Source organism: Apodemus sylvaticus, chromosome 14, assembly GCF_947179515.1.
Source record: "Apodemus sylvaticus chromosome 14, mApoSyl1.1, whole genome shotgun sequence".
In the NCBI taxonomy this organism is placed as follows: Eukaryota; Metazoa; Chordata; class Mammalia; order Rodentia; family Muridae; genus Apodemus; species Apodemus sylvaticus.
In genome coordinates, this window is record NC_067485.1 from 29,805,250 (window position 1) to 29,824,173 (window position 18,924).

At 42.8% G+C, this 18,924-nt stretch overlaps 1 protein-coding gene across 1 annotated transcript in view; it reads right to left on the reverse strand.

Moving 5' to 3' along the window:
- Ly86 (lymphocyte antigen 86) overlaps window positions 1-18,581 on the reverse strand; it is a 63,108-nt gene extending 44,527 nt beyond the window's left edge. The window contains exon 1 of the mRNA XM_052156700.1: window positions 18,373-18,581. Within this exon, the coding sequence (XP_052012660.1) occupies window positions 18,373-18,508 (136 nt within the window). The 5' untranslated portion in view covers window positions 18,509-18,581. The remainder of the gene's footprint in view (window positions 1-18,372) is intronic.
- Window positions 18,582-18,924: the final 343 nt, after the last annotated feature.

The window sequence follows — 18,924 nt, forward strand, 5'->3', positions numbered from 1 at the left end:
AGCTTCACTGCTAAGTTGCAAGAAGCTGGACAACATTCTGTTGTTTCCCTCATATCTTTTCTGTAACCATTTGGATACTGTTCAGCCTGCTCTTGCCGTCTGCTAACGTGTTTTCAGGGCGTAACTTAGCAACTGTTAGTGTGCATAGAAACATCACTAGAGAAGTCTTGATGTCAATATAGCTAAATACCTTTGTCCCAGCTTCTGCTTCAGAAGAGTGGACAGAGCAAATACCTGGGCCAGGAAGCATTTTCTGACGTAACAGACATAAATATGCACACTCACACAGAGCATGGGAGCAGAGACAGGATAGCAGACTACAAGTTTGAAGAAAGTCTGGGCTACATAGAAAATTGCAGCCAGACCTGGGCTGTATATGACTCTGTTTCAAAATAAAACAGCAAAACCAAAACAAAACAAAAAATGATGTTCACAGTAGTTTATAAGGACAATATCTTGGGCAGTCTACTTATACATCAAAAGAGGAATGATCAGTTGTAGTCTATACATGTAATAACACACTCTACAGCTGAGAAATAATTTCCTTGGATGAAACATACTATCTGCCCCCTTAAAGAGTGTATTAAATTTGTCTCCAAGAGAAGTTGTGAATTCAATGCTCACTGCATTAACTGGTTGACTAGGTTTTTCTATGTGGACAGTCATATTGGATACACATTGTACAATTTTTGTATGTTTTGTTTACCTCTCAAGTCCCTAAATATATTTTATCTCACAACTGTGGTAGGGGCCTTCAGTGGAATGTTGGATTGAAGAGATGGTGGACATTTTTGCTGTCTTTTTAACTTTAAACAAAAAGCGTTTTATATTCTGCCATTAAACACAGCACCCACTGCAGAGTCCTAATCTAGATAGATTTCTTTAGAAGATAGATAGCTCATTTTAAAAAGGCAGTCTGGCTTTCTTGGATATTTTTTAAAAATTAATTAATTAATTAGGTCAATTTTTTATTTATTGTGACCCACCTTCCCCCCAGAATTGACTTCTAGTATGATTGCTGGAAATGCTCTAGATTTCGTTTGCCCAAAAGATCTTTAATTCTCTTTCATTACTGATGGACATTGAACTAAATGTAAAATTCTAGGTTGGTAGTTCTTTTCTTTCTTTTCTGGGGGTGTTGAAAATACTCTTTGTACGTCTGGCCTCAGCCTAATTGTGACCTATTGTTAGGTAATCTGTTTCCCTTTGGTAAGTCATGGAATCTCTCTTTTGAGTCCACATGGGGAATGGTCAGAGTTCTAGAAAGGAACTGTCAGTGTTCTTGCTTAGAACTTGCCCTTTCCTTAGTTTCTTCTATAGCAGCTTATATTTTCCATCTCTTACTTATCCTTCCATGGTTTATATTGAATAATAATACAGCTCTCAAAATCTCTCCAGCTATTCTTTTTTGAAATTATTTATTATTTATTTAATGTACATGAGTACATTGTAGCTGTCTTCAGACATACCAGAAGAGGGCATTGGATCCCATTACAGATGGGATGTGAGCCACCAGGTGGTTACTGAACTCAGAACGTCTAGAAGAGCAGTCAGTGCTCTTAACCACTGAGCCATCTCTCCAGCCCTTTCCAGCTATTCTTAACTTAGCAACTGTTCTTTATTTCAGCCATTAAATATTCCATGATAAGTGGCTTTCTTTTGTCAAATCTCCCTGATATTTATTGATATTATATTTTTCTTTTCCCATATTTTGAAATCCCCACTTGTAATTCTTTAAACAGTTATCTTATTATTCATATTATGTGTCTGTATTTCCAAATTCTAATATCTCTCAGGGTATGTCTCCTGCATTTGTCTTCTCTGCCAACTCTAATTTATTTCCTTCTGTTTTTAGATTTTGGTCTCTGAGCTCATGGAATCTTTAGCATGCCAGTGAAACATAAACTGAGGGTGTTTGTTTCTCTGCCAATACACTCCAGATGTTCCCAATCAAAAACCACTTTAATTTCTGGGTTTGGGATTTCCTGAATCCAAAAGATAGTACATATATATTTGGGTCCAAGCCTGTGTGTTATCGTGTCTGGAACTGCTCACTCTCACAGATATTTTCCCTAGTGACCTGGCAGAGTTAGCCATATCTCCTTGTCTAGTAGTACTTTAGTTTTGCTCAATTAAAAATAGATTTATGGCTACTGCACTTAGAAGATTGCATCTTCATGAAGGGTCAAGTTTCTGTCTTATGTGGTGCAGGTCACGTTGCAAACTACTGCACAGTCATTAAGATCTTACTTCTAGTTGATAGAAGGTGAATGGTTCTCTGAGGGTACCCAAAGCTTCAGGATCCTCTCATAATTCTTTTTTTTGGCTTTGTAATTGTCCTTGATCCTGTGGCCCTTTCAATATAAACCCAGATATGCACTGAAAACAGTTTGTGCCCATGGTGGCCCTTACATTTAGATATTATCAAGGAAGACAGATTTTTACAATAGCGCTCAGGAAATTGGTCATTCCATACAGCTTCCCTGTGTATTACCTTTTTAGTGAGTGATGTAAATATCTCTTTTACCAGTGTCCTGTTCATCAACATATTCATGTGAATTCAATAATTCAATGTGCAATTCAAATGTTCAAGAGGACTACAGGATTACTGCAGAGCACTAGTCTAAATGCCAACCTTCAAGGCAGTGTACTGCATGGTAGTTAGGTACTTTACAAAAAATGCCCAAGGAAACTTGTATGCCCCTTCCACCATGAGGGAAAAATCAGAAGGCAGCACCTACAAAACTGAGATCAAGCTCTCGTGAGATGTTAAATGTAATATTACTGTGGATTCTTAGCCATTATCTACTTAACCAATATAATTCAATAAAAGAATGCATGCCTGTTGATACAATGGTGGCATGCCTGTGGTAGGGGTAGTCAATTGGTTTCTGATCAGACTTGATGCCCACTCCATAGAAAGGGGTTCATGACCAGTTGAACAAATAAATTGTAACTGAACATTAGAATTCTATTGCACACAAATTACCCCGAGCTAAGATATTTTGTTTGAGTAGCTTGAATGAGCTAAAACCCATAGCATTTAATGCCACCAAACATTTCCTCCTGAAAACTCTTGACTCTTTCTACTTACACACCCATTGCTGTAGGAGTAAGCCTGCTTATCAACACAGTTAAGGCAGAAGTGTTGAAAACCAGTGCCTCTGGGACCAGCTCCTGGGAGTTGACAGATCAATACCCTAGCTCTTCGGGTTTTGGAGGTATCATGCACAGGGCCCTCCTGACAGGTTGCCCCCAGTACAACTGAGAATCTTTGCTCACAGTGGCCACTTGGATTGGCCTTACTTTCTTTCATGTTTAATTTTCTCATTCTCATCCCGGGGTTTCCTAGGGAACAGTTCTTAAATAAATTTGTGCTCTGCCTTGTTTTGTGCAGCCATTTCCAGATAAACCTTTAACATCAGCAATATTCAAGCCAAATCTTCCAGTTTATATTGAGTACAGGCTGTGCATTTAGTTCTAAAATAAGTCAGATGTGGTTTCAATCTCTAGCATAATTTATGGTTGCTTTCTTACTTTTCATTCCTTTTAAGAAATATATATTTCAACTTTCCAGGCAAGGTGTGCCTATTCAGGGTGCAATAGTGGCATGATTATGGAGAAAACAACTGACTTCTGCTTGATTCAGAGCCCCTCTCCACAGGAGAGAAGCCCTGCCTGGTACTGGGGACCTACACAAAGGCCTCTGGCTGGAGTGGTCATAGGCAACAGTGGTATATCTCCTACTCTTGTTTTGCTAAGGTCCATGCTGTCTCACAGGGATGTCAGGGTTCTGACATTCATGAACTCACAGCTGGAGTTGCCTACATAAGTTTTTCCCAGTAGCGAGCCTGCGAACATTCAGTCATAGTTGTGTGATGAGCTCAGGGAGCACAACCCTACCCAGGGGAACAATTAGCAGTGGTCAGACTTCTAGAAGAGGAAATCATTGTCTTCAGTAATGGTAGCTCTGGGTGAATTAGTCATGCTCCAGTGGAGAGCTTCACCGCTGTGCCTACCTGCCTACTGGAGTGGCTCTGGTTCAACCTGGTGGGTTATGAAGCCAACCCAAAAAGGTATGAAAATTGGATGGGGTCTTAGTGGGAGGAGAGAGAGTTGGTGGGGATTGGCAGGAGTAAGAGGGGCAGACTGAGTGTGACCAGAATGTATTGTATACATGCACAAAACTGTCAAAGAATTAATTAATTTTAAAATTAAAACAAAAAAATATAATTTAATGACATTTGTACGTATCAAGAAGCATTTTTAATAGACCTGGGTCAAAATTGATACTAAACGGAACCAACATGAACTAGATAGACTTGATCACTTGGAGGTTGGGCTGGTGAGGTTACTGCTAACTAAATGAGGGGATGCAGAGCTATTTTATGTTTCAACCCCTTAGAGGATTCATGTGGAAGCTTGCTTAACACAAAGGGTGATGTGATGGTCAAACTGGTCTTGAGGTACTCTTTGAAATGCTGTGCAGACCTCAGAGTTGTGGGTAGCAAGGAGGGAGTGGTGTAGAAGGGCATGACCCCTCTGAACCCTTCCCTCTCTAGCAGAGGGTGGCACTCAGTGTTGTTTGTGGCTTCCAGGTATGTTTTGTTGATTTACATCATGCTCAGAACCAGACTGTTTCCCATATATGTGCATTAGGATATTGTGTCTGTGGGTTAGGTCTTGGTTTCTCTTGAAAATTTAGGAAATAAGACACCACAGACCTCACTGTTCTATATAGCTGTTAGATGGAGATCACTATTAGAGTCCCATTGGGAATGAGGCGGGTGCTCAAGAATTCACATTGTAAATCACAATTAGCCCCTTCCCATTAGATACAGACATAAACTTTTTAATGATGGTGACATAGCCTTATAAGCTCAGCAGAAGTTGAAAAGGCATGTAATACCTCCAACCTAGGAACATCCTGGCTTAGCATCCTTCCTCCTATAACTGGGCTGACTGGCCTTTGTTCATCTGAAAAAGGCACCACGTCAAATTATCTCTAGTTGAGGAAGCGATGAGAATCCATGGCCCTTGTGCTTCTGACTTTAGCTCCACCAACTCTGACAGAGGTGAAATATGGACTCCTGGCTTAGCAGGAGAGCAGCAGTTACAACAGCCTAGCTTTCCCTCAAGCTCCTGCCATCTTTCTTGAGGCTTACTGTCCCAGGAAGAGAAAGCTCTCCCTCAGACAACCCACAGAGGGGCTGCCGTCTCCTTCTGCTCGATGCTTCTGAAATCTCAGACACAGTTTTGGTGGGACCCTGGACCAAATGACTTAAAAGTGACAGTTTTCTCCTCAAGTATGTTCCGAAAACACCAACACTTATTTGTCAAAATTATCTAGTCAAAATTTAATCCACATGTGAGGTGGACAAGCCACTTCTGCCATTGGAAATGACCTTTTTGTCCACTCCTCTTCTTGGGTCCCAAACAACTCAGTGTGGGTCTGCCTGGGACTTGCTCTCCCTCTTAGAACACCCTCCTCCCAGGGATTCAGACCCAAAGTAGATGACCCTAGTGGAGGGCATGGTTGGGGCAGCCTTTGGTTATTTGTCTGATGCCTGGGGTTGGCTGTCTATGGCTAGCATTTCCACAAATGGAGAAAGGAACAGAGACGCAGGTTCTGAAGTCACACTTTCAGGCTTAAGGGCCCAAGTCACTGTAATAACTTTCACAGCTCTCCCCTGACACAGTGTGTGTTTACTTTAAGCCGTTAGGTTCCCAAGGGAGGTTCCTGTCACAGAAGATGCAGCCCTTTCTCTAAACAAGCATTTCCCCCTCTGACACTCTGAAAAATACGGTAGCTGCTCACCATCTGCAGCTTAATGGCTTGCAATTTGTTGCCATCATGAACCAACAATATTAAAATGGACAGTTCTAGAAGCGAGCCATTTCTAAACTGTAAATCGTACACGCACAGTGAACTCCCACGCTATCCCACTCTGTCTCACCCGTGTGCAGCACATCCACCCTGTATGAGGGACTCACAGATCAGTCACTGTGTGGCCATCTCAGTTATCAGATAGGTTGTCACAGAATCTGGGTGTTTTGTAGTCAAATGACTGTTATTCTATTTTGTAATGCCCCTAACGTGCAAGAGTAGTGATGGTAGCAATTTAATTAGAATGTGTTGTTGTTAAAATGATTTTATTACTGGTCTCTAGTTGTTGCTTTTACTGGGCCTATTTATAAATTAATCTTTGTCATAGGAATTCATGTGTAGAAAAAGCCAAGTACATATGAGGCCAGCACTCTATGACTGCAACTTGGGGGTCTTAGACCGTGTCACTAAAGGGGGAAATAACACATGTCATTTCCATGTGAAGTCCACAATTATAGTACTTTTATAAAATTGTTGTTCTTCTCAATTAGAGGTGAGTCCCATGGACTGTTTGCAACTGTAAAGCGTCATGATTTAAAGGGTTTGGGGCAGGAAAGGACCCGGACAAATTATTTTACAAGATGGGCTTCCCTGAAAGAAGAAATTTTGTTCTTCTGAGACTTAGGTCTGGTCTTGGTTTATTTGGTAACTCTGATGTGAAACTGGGTGAGTTCTCTGGGCTGTTTCATGCTTGAAGAGGAGGCTGAGCTTGCCCAGGAGGGTCCTATTGTGTTTGTCCATTGATTGGCTCTGTGACCAACTATAGTTAGAAATGCTGCCTTTCAGACTCAGAGGTTACCCTTTTCAACAAGGGGGAGTTAGATCGAAACCTCAAGGCTCTTCAGGGCCTGGCCTTATTCCAGTCCATAAGAGAGCTCCTGGCTTGCTTATCAGAAGGACTGGCAGGAGGTTAACCCATCCTGAAAAATGCCAGACTTTGGGGTGGCAGTGTGGGGAGGATTAGTCACCAAGTAACAACTTTCCTACACCCCAGTGTTTCACCAGGAGCTACAGATAGACTGCCAAAATCAACAGTTCTACCTTGGGAGACACAGAACTCATCACCAAGAGCTGCCCAGCCCCTCATTCCACCTACGGACACGTTTCCCTCAGATCCTATCCACTGCAGTGATGGTGATCTAGACTAGTGTCCTCCATGTCTTTACTTCAGGCAGTCTAGCGTGGCCTGCAATGTCTGTTAGAGAGAGTACCAGTCAGGAAGAACACCGCAGTGTCTTAGCTGATGATGGCCAGTGGCGGGAATGGTACTAGGAAGCCGCTGGTGCTGGATGAAATCTGGTAAGGCTATTCTGACGTCTCTGAGATCTCCTGTCTCATGATTCCGTCTCTAGGGGTTACGTAGCAGGCATGCGTGAGTGACAACAAAGACGGGAAGGAAACTGGGTCACATCCTGAACACTTTGTATGCACAGAGCCTCAGTCTCAGTTATTTGGAATTCAGAATGCTTTTATCCATATGGACGGACCAGAGAGAACTCCAAAGTTTTCTCTATCTTTGAACATGAGTAGGAGTGAGGACAAAGAGTTGTGAATGAGCCAGACAGACTTGGCAAAAAATAGAAGGGTGGATCAGTTCAAATGGTCGCATCTGAAACTCTAGGAGATGTGTTAAGGGTATCACTTGCTGCCGGGTGCTAGCCTGGCACACGCAGGGCTCAGAGGTCCTTCCCCAGCACACATTTCCCCAAAGTCAATAGAAAGTTGGACTGGCACCAGCAATTACAGGATGTACAAGAGGAAAGACAGCTTAATGCTAATCATGAGTCAGCTCAGCTTTATAAAGATGAGTTTTAATCAGGCAGGCAAGCTCTATCTTCTCCTCTAAACGACCCCTTGATCTTTTTTAATTGAGATGTCCACAGTAGACATAAGCTTCCAAGCACAGGATAATGGCTGAGTGCTGAATCGCAAAACAATGACCCAGCTGACCTCAGTGTACTTTTAAAAGAGAAAACGGCAGAGTAGAAGAAGGTTTGTGGGAAGAGTCTTCAGAGATCTTCAAGTTGCAGGAAGCATTATAGTCTAGAGAACTTGAGCTGATGACTGGAGACTGAGCCCAGAATTGACTGGCAGATAAGTCAAAAGAACATGTATTCACTGAGCTGGAACATGCTAGATACACAAAGAAATACCCCAATACATAGCCAACAACTGCAAGAAAGCGTAAGTCTCATAGATGAGAGTGATCATACTGGTGCCATGGTCTATACCTGCGATACCAGTTACTTGTGAAGCTGAGACAGGAGGATTGAGAGATTGAGGCAGCACTGGTGAGACATCAATCAAATTTAAAAAAGAAAAGGAAGAGGAGAAAATGAGTAGGTGCCAATACAAAGATGAAAAAAAATTAGGCCCATGGAGCCAATGTTTAGAAACAAATTTAAGAAACGTCATAGTGAAATCATTTTTTAATAGTCAGTGCACACTCCCTCTGCTATTCGATGTTTTAAAATAATCAGGAAAAGTCTGTTGTAGTCGACCAAATGCTTAAGGAAATTCCATTGACAAATTCGTGGATAATGTGTACATCTGCAAAAACTTGTTAAATGAACAACACATTGGAATGGCAGTTGTGTGGGTAGAGCTCACATGATTAAATGGGCATTTCAAAACTCAGTAATAGAAGGACTGAATCATCACCTACGTGATGAAAGCCTCTTGGATGAGAAAGGCCTCAGCTACCAGGAAAGGGGGCAGCATTTGTGCTCACCATACAAAGGTTGTTCTTGCACTCTATCCTCAAGGTTAAGAGACAAAGGGACTCCTGCTACACCCTAATCTGCACATTGTCTTCTGTGCATTACTCAGTCATCAGCCTAATACGAGTGTGCAGGCACCAACTTCCTGGTTGACTGCTGTATACTTCTAGCACCTGCTTGCTATTTCCAGTTCTCTATCACAAAGTGACTGGGTCAGATCTGACTTTAAGAGGTATCTAGGAAAGGCAGAACACAAGCCTAGAGTTCTTGAAGTCACTGAGAAAGCCACCCTTCTCTTCCTGTATAGAGCCCTGCCCTGCTTGGGTCTTGAAGGGAGCACCTGTTGCTCTGTGTCCTGGAGACGCTGCCATCAATATCCTAACACCTTCTGACAGCTGCATGTGCCTTCACAGCTGTCCAGATGGAGCTCACAATGGGCTTTTCACTGAAGGCCACTTTCTCCGACTCTGGTGTCCCATGCCCTGCACCCATCTCTCCGCCCAGGCCTGATGGAGGCCATGCCCAGGATCCCATGCTGCCTATGGTGTTGATGATATGCTGACTCTGAAAACCAGCTGCTGACCTGGAGGACAGCCTTCCCTAGCTCAGCCTCTCCCAAGATTCTCCTCGCAAAACACAAATGGAGCCAGGAGCCCAGGGAGATTTCATTTGGCTGCAAAGGGCAGTGCATAGCCTTTCACAACACACCTATTTCCTGCCTACTAAAGAGGCCCCTTTAGAACTGCAGCCCTGGCTTACTTTCCTCTGTTTACCAGGTTACTTAGTATCTTCTTTGGAATGTGCTCAGGAGAATTTACACTGTTCTGCAGGGTTGGCTTCTAAGTGGTTTCCATTAAACTTGCCCACTGGAGAGTCCCTGTGGTGCCTCCCAGAAACCTATCTATAAGGACAGCCTCCTTCAGCAAGTCTTTTTACTAGTTTCAAAACAAACACTTGCATCGGTTGTATTTTCTAAGTCAGTATCTGTTTTAAAATTTGACCACAAAGCTAGTTCTGCTCCAGGTCAGTCTGCTGTTCAACCTGCATCCTGTATGTCTAAATTTAGCACCCTGAAATCCATATTCTCTGCCTCTGCCTGCCTGCCCGCCTGCCCGCCTGCCTCCCTCCCTCCTTCCCTCCATCTCTCCCTCCCCTTCTCTCTTTTTCTCCATTTCTCAATATTTTCCTTAATTGTACAACAGCATAATCTAAGAGAAATTACTTTCTCTGCAGGATTAGAAATCATGGCTAAATGACTATATATGGCCTGCGATTCTGTTTGATTTTATTATATCGTTTCTTTGGTATTGGTTTTATGCTCCATTTACTTCAGAATTGTCAGATTCCTGAGAAAGAAGTCCCCTTTTCCTCAGTTCTCACCTCCCAGGGCACCTTAAAACTTTTTGATGAACAGTTTATCTGTATGTCTTGTTACACTGAGCTATGGGGTAAGTCCTTCATAGTTTTCCCTCTCTCTATTCTATGGGAGATTTTGCCAGCATTGCTTTGCATTTTTAAAGCCTGATTAATTGTCCTGTTTGACAACCTTGATGGATTATGCAGGTACATGTGCGTGACCAGATTTAGACTTTCATAATTAAGGGACATTTTGGAGGTCAGTTAGATTGCCCCACTTGAAACAAATGTCAACAACTTATAAATCCTATTGAGACAAGTGAATGAGGCTGGTTGCCTTAGAGGACAGGAGGGGAGACATTAAATTAACTCTAAGTGTAAAGCCTGAGGCCAAAATGCAGCACTAATCTGACTCTGGGAACTCTCAGGAACTGGCTGGTCCTGTGGGATTACCCACAACACACTGCCCAAGACAGAGCATCCTTCTTTTCTTCACTAACTGCTCCACAGGGGAACCTGTTGTTGTACATGGGAAATAGGCTTCCTTATGAAATAAATATGCCAATTGCACAGGAGGGCTCTGACTGGCAATGTATAACTCTTACTGGTAAAAGAATCCTCCATTTTTTAAATTTGGGGAATGCCATTTCTATGTTCAACCTTGTAACTTGAGATACATCATTACAAATGTTAGTTATGGAGGGAGTGTCCTCCTCTATAGCTACTGAAGGTCCATGATGGCTGTGTAACAATAGCAAAATTGGGCCAATTCTGATTATGTAAAGAGATGGAGAGAGTGGAGATTGGGGTAGGGGGACAGAAAAATCTGTTTTTTAATCTGGAGTTATTTCCTTCCTTCTCTTTCTCTTCCTAGATGTTTGACTATTAGAACTCCAGAAGAAGGGAAGCTGGAATACTTAGGTTTATATTAAGCTTAACATATTATCTTATTTACTTACTATATATGCCCCCCAGTTTCCACATCTACAAATGGAGATCTCCAGGATTTTTGTAAGGGTTATGTGAGGCATTCTAAGTGACTTATTAATTTTAAAATAGCTGCAATGGGAAAAGCCTACACCAACCTGAGTAAGACTTACAAAAGCTGGAACTCTAGATACTTAAGAGGAAGATTATAAGAACAAAGAAAATTCTCTGAGAGAAATCCTATAAGTTTCTTATTAACATGGTAGTTTTGGGGTTCATTTCCAGCCACTCTATTGCTAGAATCACTCAGAAGATCCAGCACTTGTGGATCTGTTCTAGTGCCAATCTTAAGAAATTCTTTCCTACCTTTGGCCAACTATGTCTATAGATGGTTAGTATTTAAGGCTGTGTGTAGCATGTGATCAAGGTCACACTTCTCAACAATGCTGTTATGACACACGAGTAACCCTCAACAATGCATAAAAGAATGGACATAGCTGTGTGCCAATAAAATTTTATTTAGGGACTTATACATTTGAATTTCATGCAGTCTTCATGTACCACAGTGCTTTAGTTTGAATCTTAAATGTCTCTCAATGGCCTATGTGTCAAAGGTTTGTTCACTAATGTGGAGTTATCAATGGGTATCTTAGTCAGGGTTTCTATTTCTGCACAAACATCATGACCAAGAAGCAAGTTGGGGAGGAAAGGGTTTATTCAGCTTATACCTTCCACATTGCCATTCATCACCAAAGGAAGTCAGGACTGGAACTCAAGCAGGTCATGCAGCAGGAGCTGATGCAGAGGCCATGGAGGAATGTTTCTTACTGACTTGCTCCCCCTGGCTTGCTCAGCCTGCTCTCTTATAGAACCCAAGACTATCAGCCCAGAGATGGTACCACCCACAAGGGGCCCTCCCCACTTGGTCACTAATTGAAAAAAATGCCCCACAGCTGGATCTCATGGAGGCACTTCCCCACCTGAAGCTCCTTTCTTTGTGATAACTCCAGCCTGTGTCAAGTTGAGACACAAAACCAGTACAATAGGTGATAGAACATTTAAGAGGTGGGGCCTAGTAGGAATTTGCATAGTAATTTCCTACAATTGGCTTAATTGTGGAAGGAAACTCATTAAGACTCAGAAAAATCCTTAAGACGCAGGAAGAAGACAACTCAAAAATCTCAGAAAGTTCCTGAAACTTACCAGATGTACAAGATCCCTTCCATCCTCCAAGATAATATAAGCAGTAAGGATTCCTGAGGAGACAAGGCTCTGACCTGTCAAGTTGCCTACAAGTGGTATTGCCTCCAGGTCTTGGGGTCCAGCTTTTTTTAGTCTCACTTGTATTGGAGTGAGCTTTTGATGATGCAACTCCCTTTGAGTCATCCTTGTTCTTGTAAGTAATCCATACACCTGTAAATAACCCTCAAATACCCATTGCTTCACTAAGTTGGACTTTGGTGGCATTGTTACTTTAGTCTGTTATCAGTTAGTTTAGTCAGTCATCTTTGGTGACTTGGTTCAAAAGTCTTTCCAGGAATAGTGTCCATAGAAGTCCATAGGCCAGTGTAGAGATGCCCTCCAAGGGAGCTGAGAGACCTAGTCTCTTCTTGCACCATTTCACTTCCTGCTCATGTGGTATACTATTTTCTTCACTCCTGATAGTAAAAGCATCTCACACAGCCCTAAAGTAATGGGTACAAAGAATCACAGACTGGAACCTCAACTCTATGAAGCAAAATAATCTTTCCTTTTAAAGTTAATCGTATCAGGTATGTTTTGTAGTAACAGAGGTGTTATTCTTATTTTGAATTTTTTAATCCTTTAAAAATGATGGAGCAGCTCTTAGCTCACAAGCCACACATGTGATTTAGCCTACGGGCAGTCTCCTGCTGCAGACTATTCCCCAAAACCCTTTCCATGGCCAGGTTGCCTGTGAGTATTGGAGAAAACAAAAGGGAACATGAGGCTATTTAGTCACATGACACAGATCGTATCTTCTTTGCCTCCTTGATGACGAAGCGTGTGAAAAGTATGTGAAATGGCAAGCTTGGAGCCTGTTCTCAAGCTTTGCCAGGAGCTATCACCCAGATCCCTGCAATCTAACCCGTGTGAAGAAACTACTAACAAACCCCACAGCAGCCGCAACAGCAATAGTTACGCAGGACTTCTTAGGGAGTGAATGGCTCATTTGTTTCTATGACAACTGAACTTTCAAAATGAGCGGGTCCTCTGAGTGCTACAGCAGGGAAGGGTCTCCAATGGCTCATTACAGTATGTGCTGATTCTAGGCCTTCAACTGCACCAAGGGGACAGTGGTGTTGCTTGGAGATGTCATCCAGGAAGCCAGTTATTTAGGGGAAATTTTCTCTCATTGTTTATACCTCAGAATCAGTTGACAATCCTCTTGAAAACTGTTTTGTTTTGGAAATGTCATTTCTTTGTTTGAATTGCCTTCTATGAAGCCTATAGGCAGATATGCCTCTATTGCAGTGGTTCTCAACCTGTAGTTTGCAACCTCTTTGGGTGTCACATATCAGATATCCTGGGCATATGACGTATTTACATCACAGTCCAGGACAGCAGTAAAATGACAGTTATGAAGTAAAATGAAATAACTTTATGGTTGGGGTCACCACCACATGAGGGATTATATTAAAGGGTCACAACACTAAGAAGGTTGAGAATCACTGTTGTATTGATTATAATATCATATAAAGTAACCAACAGCAAAGATTTATTAAGCACGTAGTATATGAAGAGAAAATTTCCCATAGTCCTTTTCACTGAATCCCTATAAGATAAAATATTGTCTCTCTTATAGTAAGCTGAAAATGGTCACTCAAACCACCCATGTTCTTAGATTTGTAACCCATGAATGCTAATGTGTGTGGTCAGAGGCTTTGCCATTGCAGTTACGAATCTTGTGTTTGTGAGGTGGTCCTTATACAAATGTCCTCATAGGAAGGAGGTAGAGGGCTTTGCCACAGCACAGGAAAGCAATGAGATGACTGAAACAGGATGCTACAGGGCTGCCTCTGGAGATGAAGGAAGAGACTTGAACTACAAAGCAAAATTGCATGCTAAAAAACACAGGAGTTTCCTTAGAGCTTTCAAGGAAGTGAGGCCCAGGTAGCACAGTGACCCAGAAACCCAGTGAAACCCTCAGAACCCTGAAACAATAAATACATATGTGTATATATATATGCATATATGTATATATTTTTTTATTTTATTATAAATGTGTGTTGTGTTTGTGTCTATGTCCATGTGTGTGCATGTATGTAAAGGTCAGAGGTCAACCTCAGCTGTTGTCAATTTTTGAGACAGAGTCTTTCATCTGTCCTGAAACTCAATAACTAGGCTGGGCTGGCTTGCCAGTGAGCCTTGGGAATATAAATCTCTTCCTCCCTGGTGCTGGGCTTACAAGCCTACACTTCCACATCTAGAATGCTTATGTGAGTTCTGGGCATTGAACTCAGGTCTTCATGCTCGTATAGCAAGCAAGTTACCAGTTCAGCTGAGTCCTCAGTCCCCATGTGTTCTATTTTAATTCAAAGAGTGAAACTTGGAGTGTGACTGGGGACAACTATCTCAGCAACAAGGACCTGGGATCTAGAGTTTTCCCCAACAGTTTGAATGAGATCTGCCCACTCTAGATCCATAGTCCTTGTCTCTCATCTGACTCATCTGTCATGTGTGTTTTGACCTTACTTGCTTGTCTCTCTTGACTTGGGTTGCTGTGACACACTGCCATAGACAGAGTGGCTTGAACAACAATCCTGATTTTTCAGAGTTCTCAAGGTTGAAAGTTCGAGATCAGAGTGCCCTGCAGGGTTGGGTTGTTGGAGCTATCTTCTAGTCCTGGAGGTCTCTTTTGTAAAAGAAAAATTCCATTTCTCTACATTAGACTTTCATGCTCTAATTGCCTTACAAAAGCCTTACCTCCTAATACAATCATTTTATAAGTAGGATTTAACATACACATTAAATTTTGTTATTGTTGTGTGAGTGTGTATGTGAGTGTGTACACGAGTGTGGGCCTACCCACAATATAGTGTGTATGTGAAGGTTAGACGGCAACTGTGTAGAATCAGTTTGCCCTTGAACTATAACACACACATGTTCCAGGAGTCAGCTGAGGGTTATCATGCTTACAGTCAGAACATTGGTTTTAATGTGTAAATTTTTTGGTGGGATGCAAGTTCTCTTTATAACACTGTTTTTTTTTTTTTTCACTCACCCCATTTCTCCTACTGCTATTGATAGCTCTCTTGAGGTAAGTATTTTTATAATCCACATTATATCTTGGTGTACTAGAGGCTTCATATGAATAAATTCACTAGTGGGCTTTGGGGTCATATCCCTAGGCATGCACACATCTGTATGTTCTTGTACTATGACAACACTGGCTTTCTTCTTTTTCTTTTCAGTTCTCTTACTTGAATAAGTTAGAACTTCTGCTTTTTGGAACATCTTGCTTACTTCCTGGTCAGATTTATTTTTTGTATTTTTGAGACCAGGCCTCATATAATCATACTGGCCTCAAAGTCACTGTGAAGTCAAGGCTGACCTTGAACTTCAAGATCCTTTAGTCTCCATCTCCCAAGTGTTAGAATTCAAGGCATGAGCCACCATGCCTGGCTTCCTGGTTCGTACCAAACATTTAGAAGCTGCTTTCAATGTTCCCTTTCTCTTAAAGGGTTTTTTTTTGTTTGTTTTATTTTGTTTTGTTTTTAGAAAGCAACTTCTGGTTTAAGATCTCCTCCTCTTAGAACTAAAATCACAAATGAAATGAAAAGAGACAAACCAAGCATAACTCCCCAACAACTCAGCAACTCTGTTTCCGGGTGCATAGTAAAAGCCTAGAAGCCCTTGATGTGCGCTAATACTGCCTTAGCAGTACACTGGACAGAGTGTCACACCAGGTAGCCTGTGTCTGAGGCAGCTGTCCTGCAAACCAGTGATTCAGCCTCCAAAAGCTCAGGGCCATTCAGAAAGACAGAGTGAGTACTACCCTTGCCAGAGCACCGAGGCTCCAGCTTGCCTATCTGCTCACCCTAGAGTCTATCCACAATCCTCTTAGTCTAAAGACTGTTGAATGGTTTTCATGATGACCATACTTTTCTTCTTAAACTTCTTGAACATCATGGTGTCCAGCTACAAGCGCCATTTCCAGCCACACCCACACCCCTAGTAATTCCCCAAGGGATTGTTCCAAAGTGGAGGCTCCTCAAACCCAAAGGCAGGCAGCCCCTTGTCTAGAGCTCTGACTGTATCTCTCCCTTCATTTCTCGGCCCCCTGAACTTGGCCTGGTCATGCCATACCTCTTTGCCTTTATACAAGCTTTTCTCTCTGCTGAAATTCCTTCTCTATCCTCCTCTGTACCTCTCTGCCCAACAACAAAACTCTACACACCAGGGTTGTTAAGATCATGGCCTTTGGATTTAGAGAGGCCAGTGATCAATGTGTTTTAACTCCGCAAATATTTACTCAGTGTTTTGTCTTCTCTGGGCCACTGGAGTATAGTTTCTACAGTATTAGCTCCATAGCCTTTACAGTGTTAGCTGGCATCTCTAGCCCCAGATTTACACATTTACAAAGCAAGGATCATGCTAATGAGGCACTGTGCATGGCCCTCAACTCACACAGGCACACCCTTCCTATGGGAGATGTGGTCCAGTTACTTTTTATCATTGTTTTAAGTTTCAATTAACATTTGATAATCCAAACCTTGCTCTCTTCAAATCACTGTGTCTCCTGGTAACTGACATCTGCCTCTGAGACGTCCCTCCCACAAAGCTGTTATCCCTTGGCTTCCTGGGCTGAGTCTCCCACACTTCCTGGATGAAAACTTCATCTCCTCTGTTCCTTTATTCCAAGTGCCCAGGGTTTATTTCTGAGATTTAACTACTCTGCAGAGAAGTCGCACCTCCAAATAGATGCAGCATCCTAGACATATGATCCCAGATAGTAAGGTGCCCGTTCTTTCCCTGACAGGCCCAATCTTCTTGCCTCTTGCCCAGGTGAGAGAAAGGACACATGAGACTTGGCTACAATCTGAGGGAGCCACAGAAGAGCCAGTCACATGAGGCTTAATGTCCTGGAAAATCAAATCCCAAGTGGTCCATGTGAACCAATCCATCTGCCATCCTACTCGTTAAGTGAGCATATCCCCAGCCGTCTAAGCTCCCATTTATCCTGAGAACAGCAAGCATCATGAGGCTAGCACCTTCTCCACCCAACCAGTCCGTCTCTTTTTCTTATTTTTAATTTTTTAAAAATATTTATTTATTATTATATGTAAGTACACTGTAGCTGTCTTTAGACACTCCAGAAGAGGGTGTCATACCTCATTAAGGATGGTTGTGAGCCACCATGTGGTTGCTGGGATTTGAACTCAGGACCTCTGGAAGAACAGATGGTGCTCTTAACTGCTGAGCCATCTCTCCAGCCCTTATTTTTAATTTTTAAAGTGCACTTCAACATTCCTTTTTAAAGGAATTTAAGAAAATCCATTGAATTACCCCAGAAACCACAGCTGGGTGGCAGAATCCGGGCTCAGCCATTTGCTCGAGAGTTGCTTTCATTTACTCTCGGTGTATGGTGGGACCAACACAGGGACTCAGTGTCTCCTTTTCACAGCCATTAGCTCATTTGTCCCACTTCCCTATGGATTTCCAGGTTTCATCATTTCTGCCTTTGCACAAGCCATTTGTTCTGCTGGCCATTGGAAATCGATCCGAAGGCTCATTTCTCTCCATAGCATCACAGAAGGAAAACGTGAGATGAGGTGCCCAATTCAGACTCTATAACTAACCCACTCCGACGTCCTGGTTCACAGTGCCAACAGAAGAGCTCTCCCAGCTGAACTCGTCTCAGTATATGCCACCTCTCAAATAGTTGCCCTGGGCTAAAGTTTCTAATACATGCTTCAGGACACAGGCACACCACAGCACTGGCCTTTGCTGCCCTTGTCCCTGTGGAAACCAGGGCATTGGATGCTACTTCTGAAGTGCTTGCTGCTTTAATGGGTGTCGCAGTATGGCCTGACAAGAACTCTAGAGGGGATGGCTGACAGACAGAGACTCTGACAAAAGTGACTTGATGTTCACCCAGTTTGCAAACTGGCTGAGGCGGAAAGCCAGAGCAGGCGCAGGATTTGGGAAGAAAGGCTTATTGCAAGATCACTGATCACATGTTCTCAGGGGGGGAGGGGCTGAGGTCTTAGGCCTGACTCCATATCTAGACTGTTGATTTTTCTCTTTGTTATTTCCAGAAGGCTGTCCCACTCTTCCTGACCCTTCCCTCCTCATAGCTCCCACAAGGGCTCTCCTTGGCTCTCAAAGACTCACCATAGCTGCAAAAAGCACTGGGTTGTGATAACCTCATCCTTCACCCATACCAACCCTCTGCCCGTATTACCCACCTGTAGCTTTAATTTCCCCATAGGCACAAGCGGCCATTTCATAAGATCTTACCACAGCTCTGGTAGACTACTTCCAAGCCCCCACTGCTGCAGGCCGTGTGTGTGGGCCAACGTTTTTCTTGGCCATGGCTACTGCTGCTCGGAGTACTCAGGATCCACACAAGGAGGGCAGCTGCGACACCGTTCATGGTGAGGGGTTGTGTGTGACCAGTGATAAGGCAGCCCAAAAAAAGGCCTCTGAGGTTCTTCCTCTCCCGTCGTAACAGGGGTGGTTCGTTCAGTTTCACTTCTCGAATACTAGTCTCTGGGGAATGCACTGTGAGGGGACAAGACAGAGAGCAGGGAGGGGCATTTGAATATTGTTCCAGCAGGCCTTCACACACTTGATAAAGTGTGTGTGTGTGTGTGTGTGTGTGCGTGAGTGTGTGTATATATAGATATGTGTGTGTATGTGTGTGTGTATAGATATGTGTGTGTATGTGTGTGTGTGTGTATGTGTGTGCATGTGTGGGTACGCACGTGCATGCCTACACCTATACCTGTACATGCGCACATGTGCAAGTGTGCAGGTATAGCTAGTTGCAAGGTGACTTCTTGCTTTCAC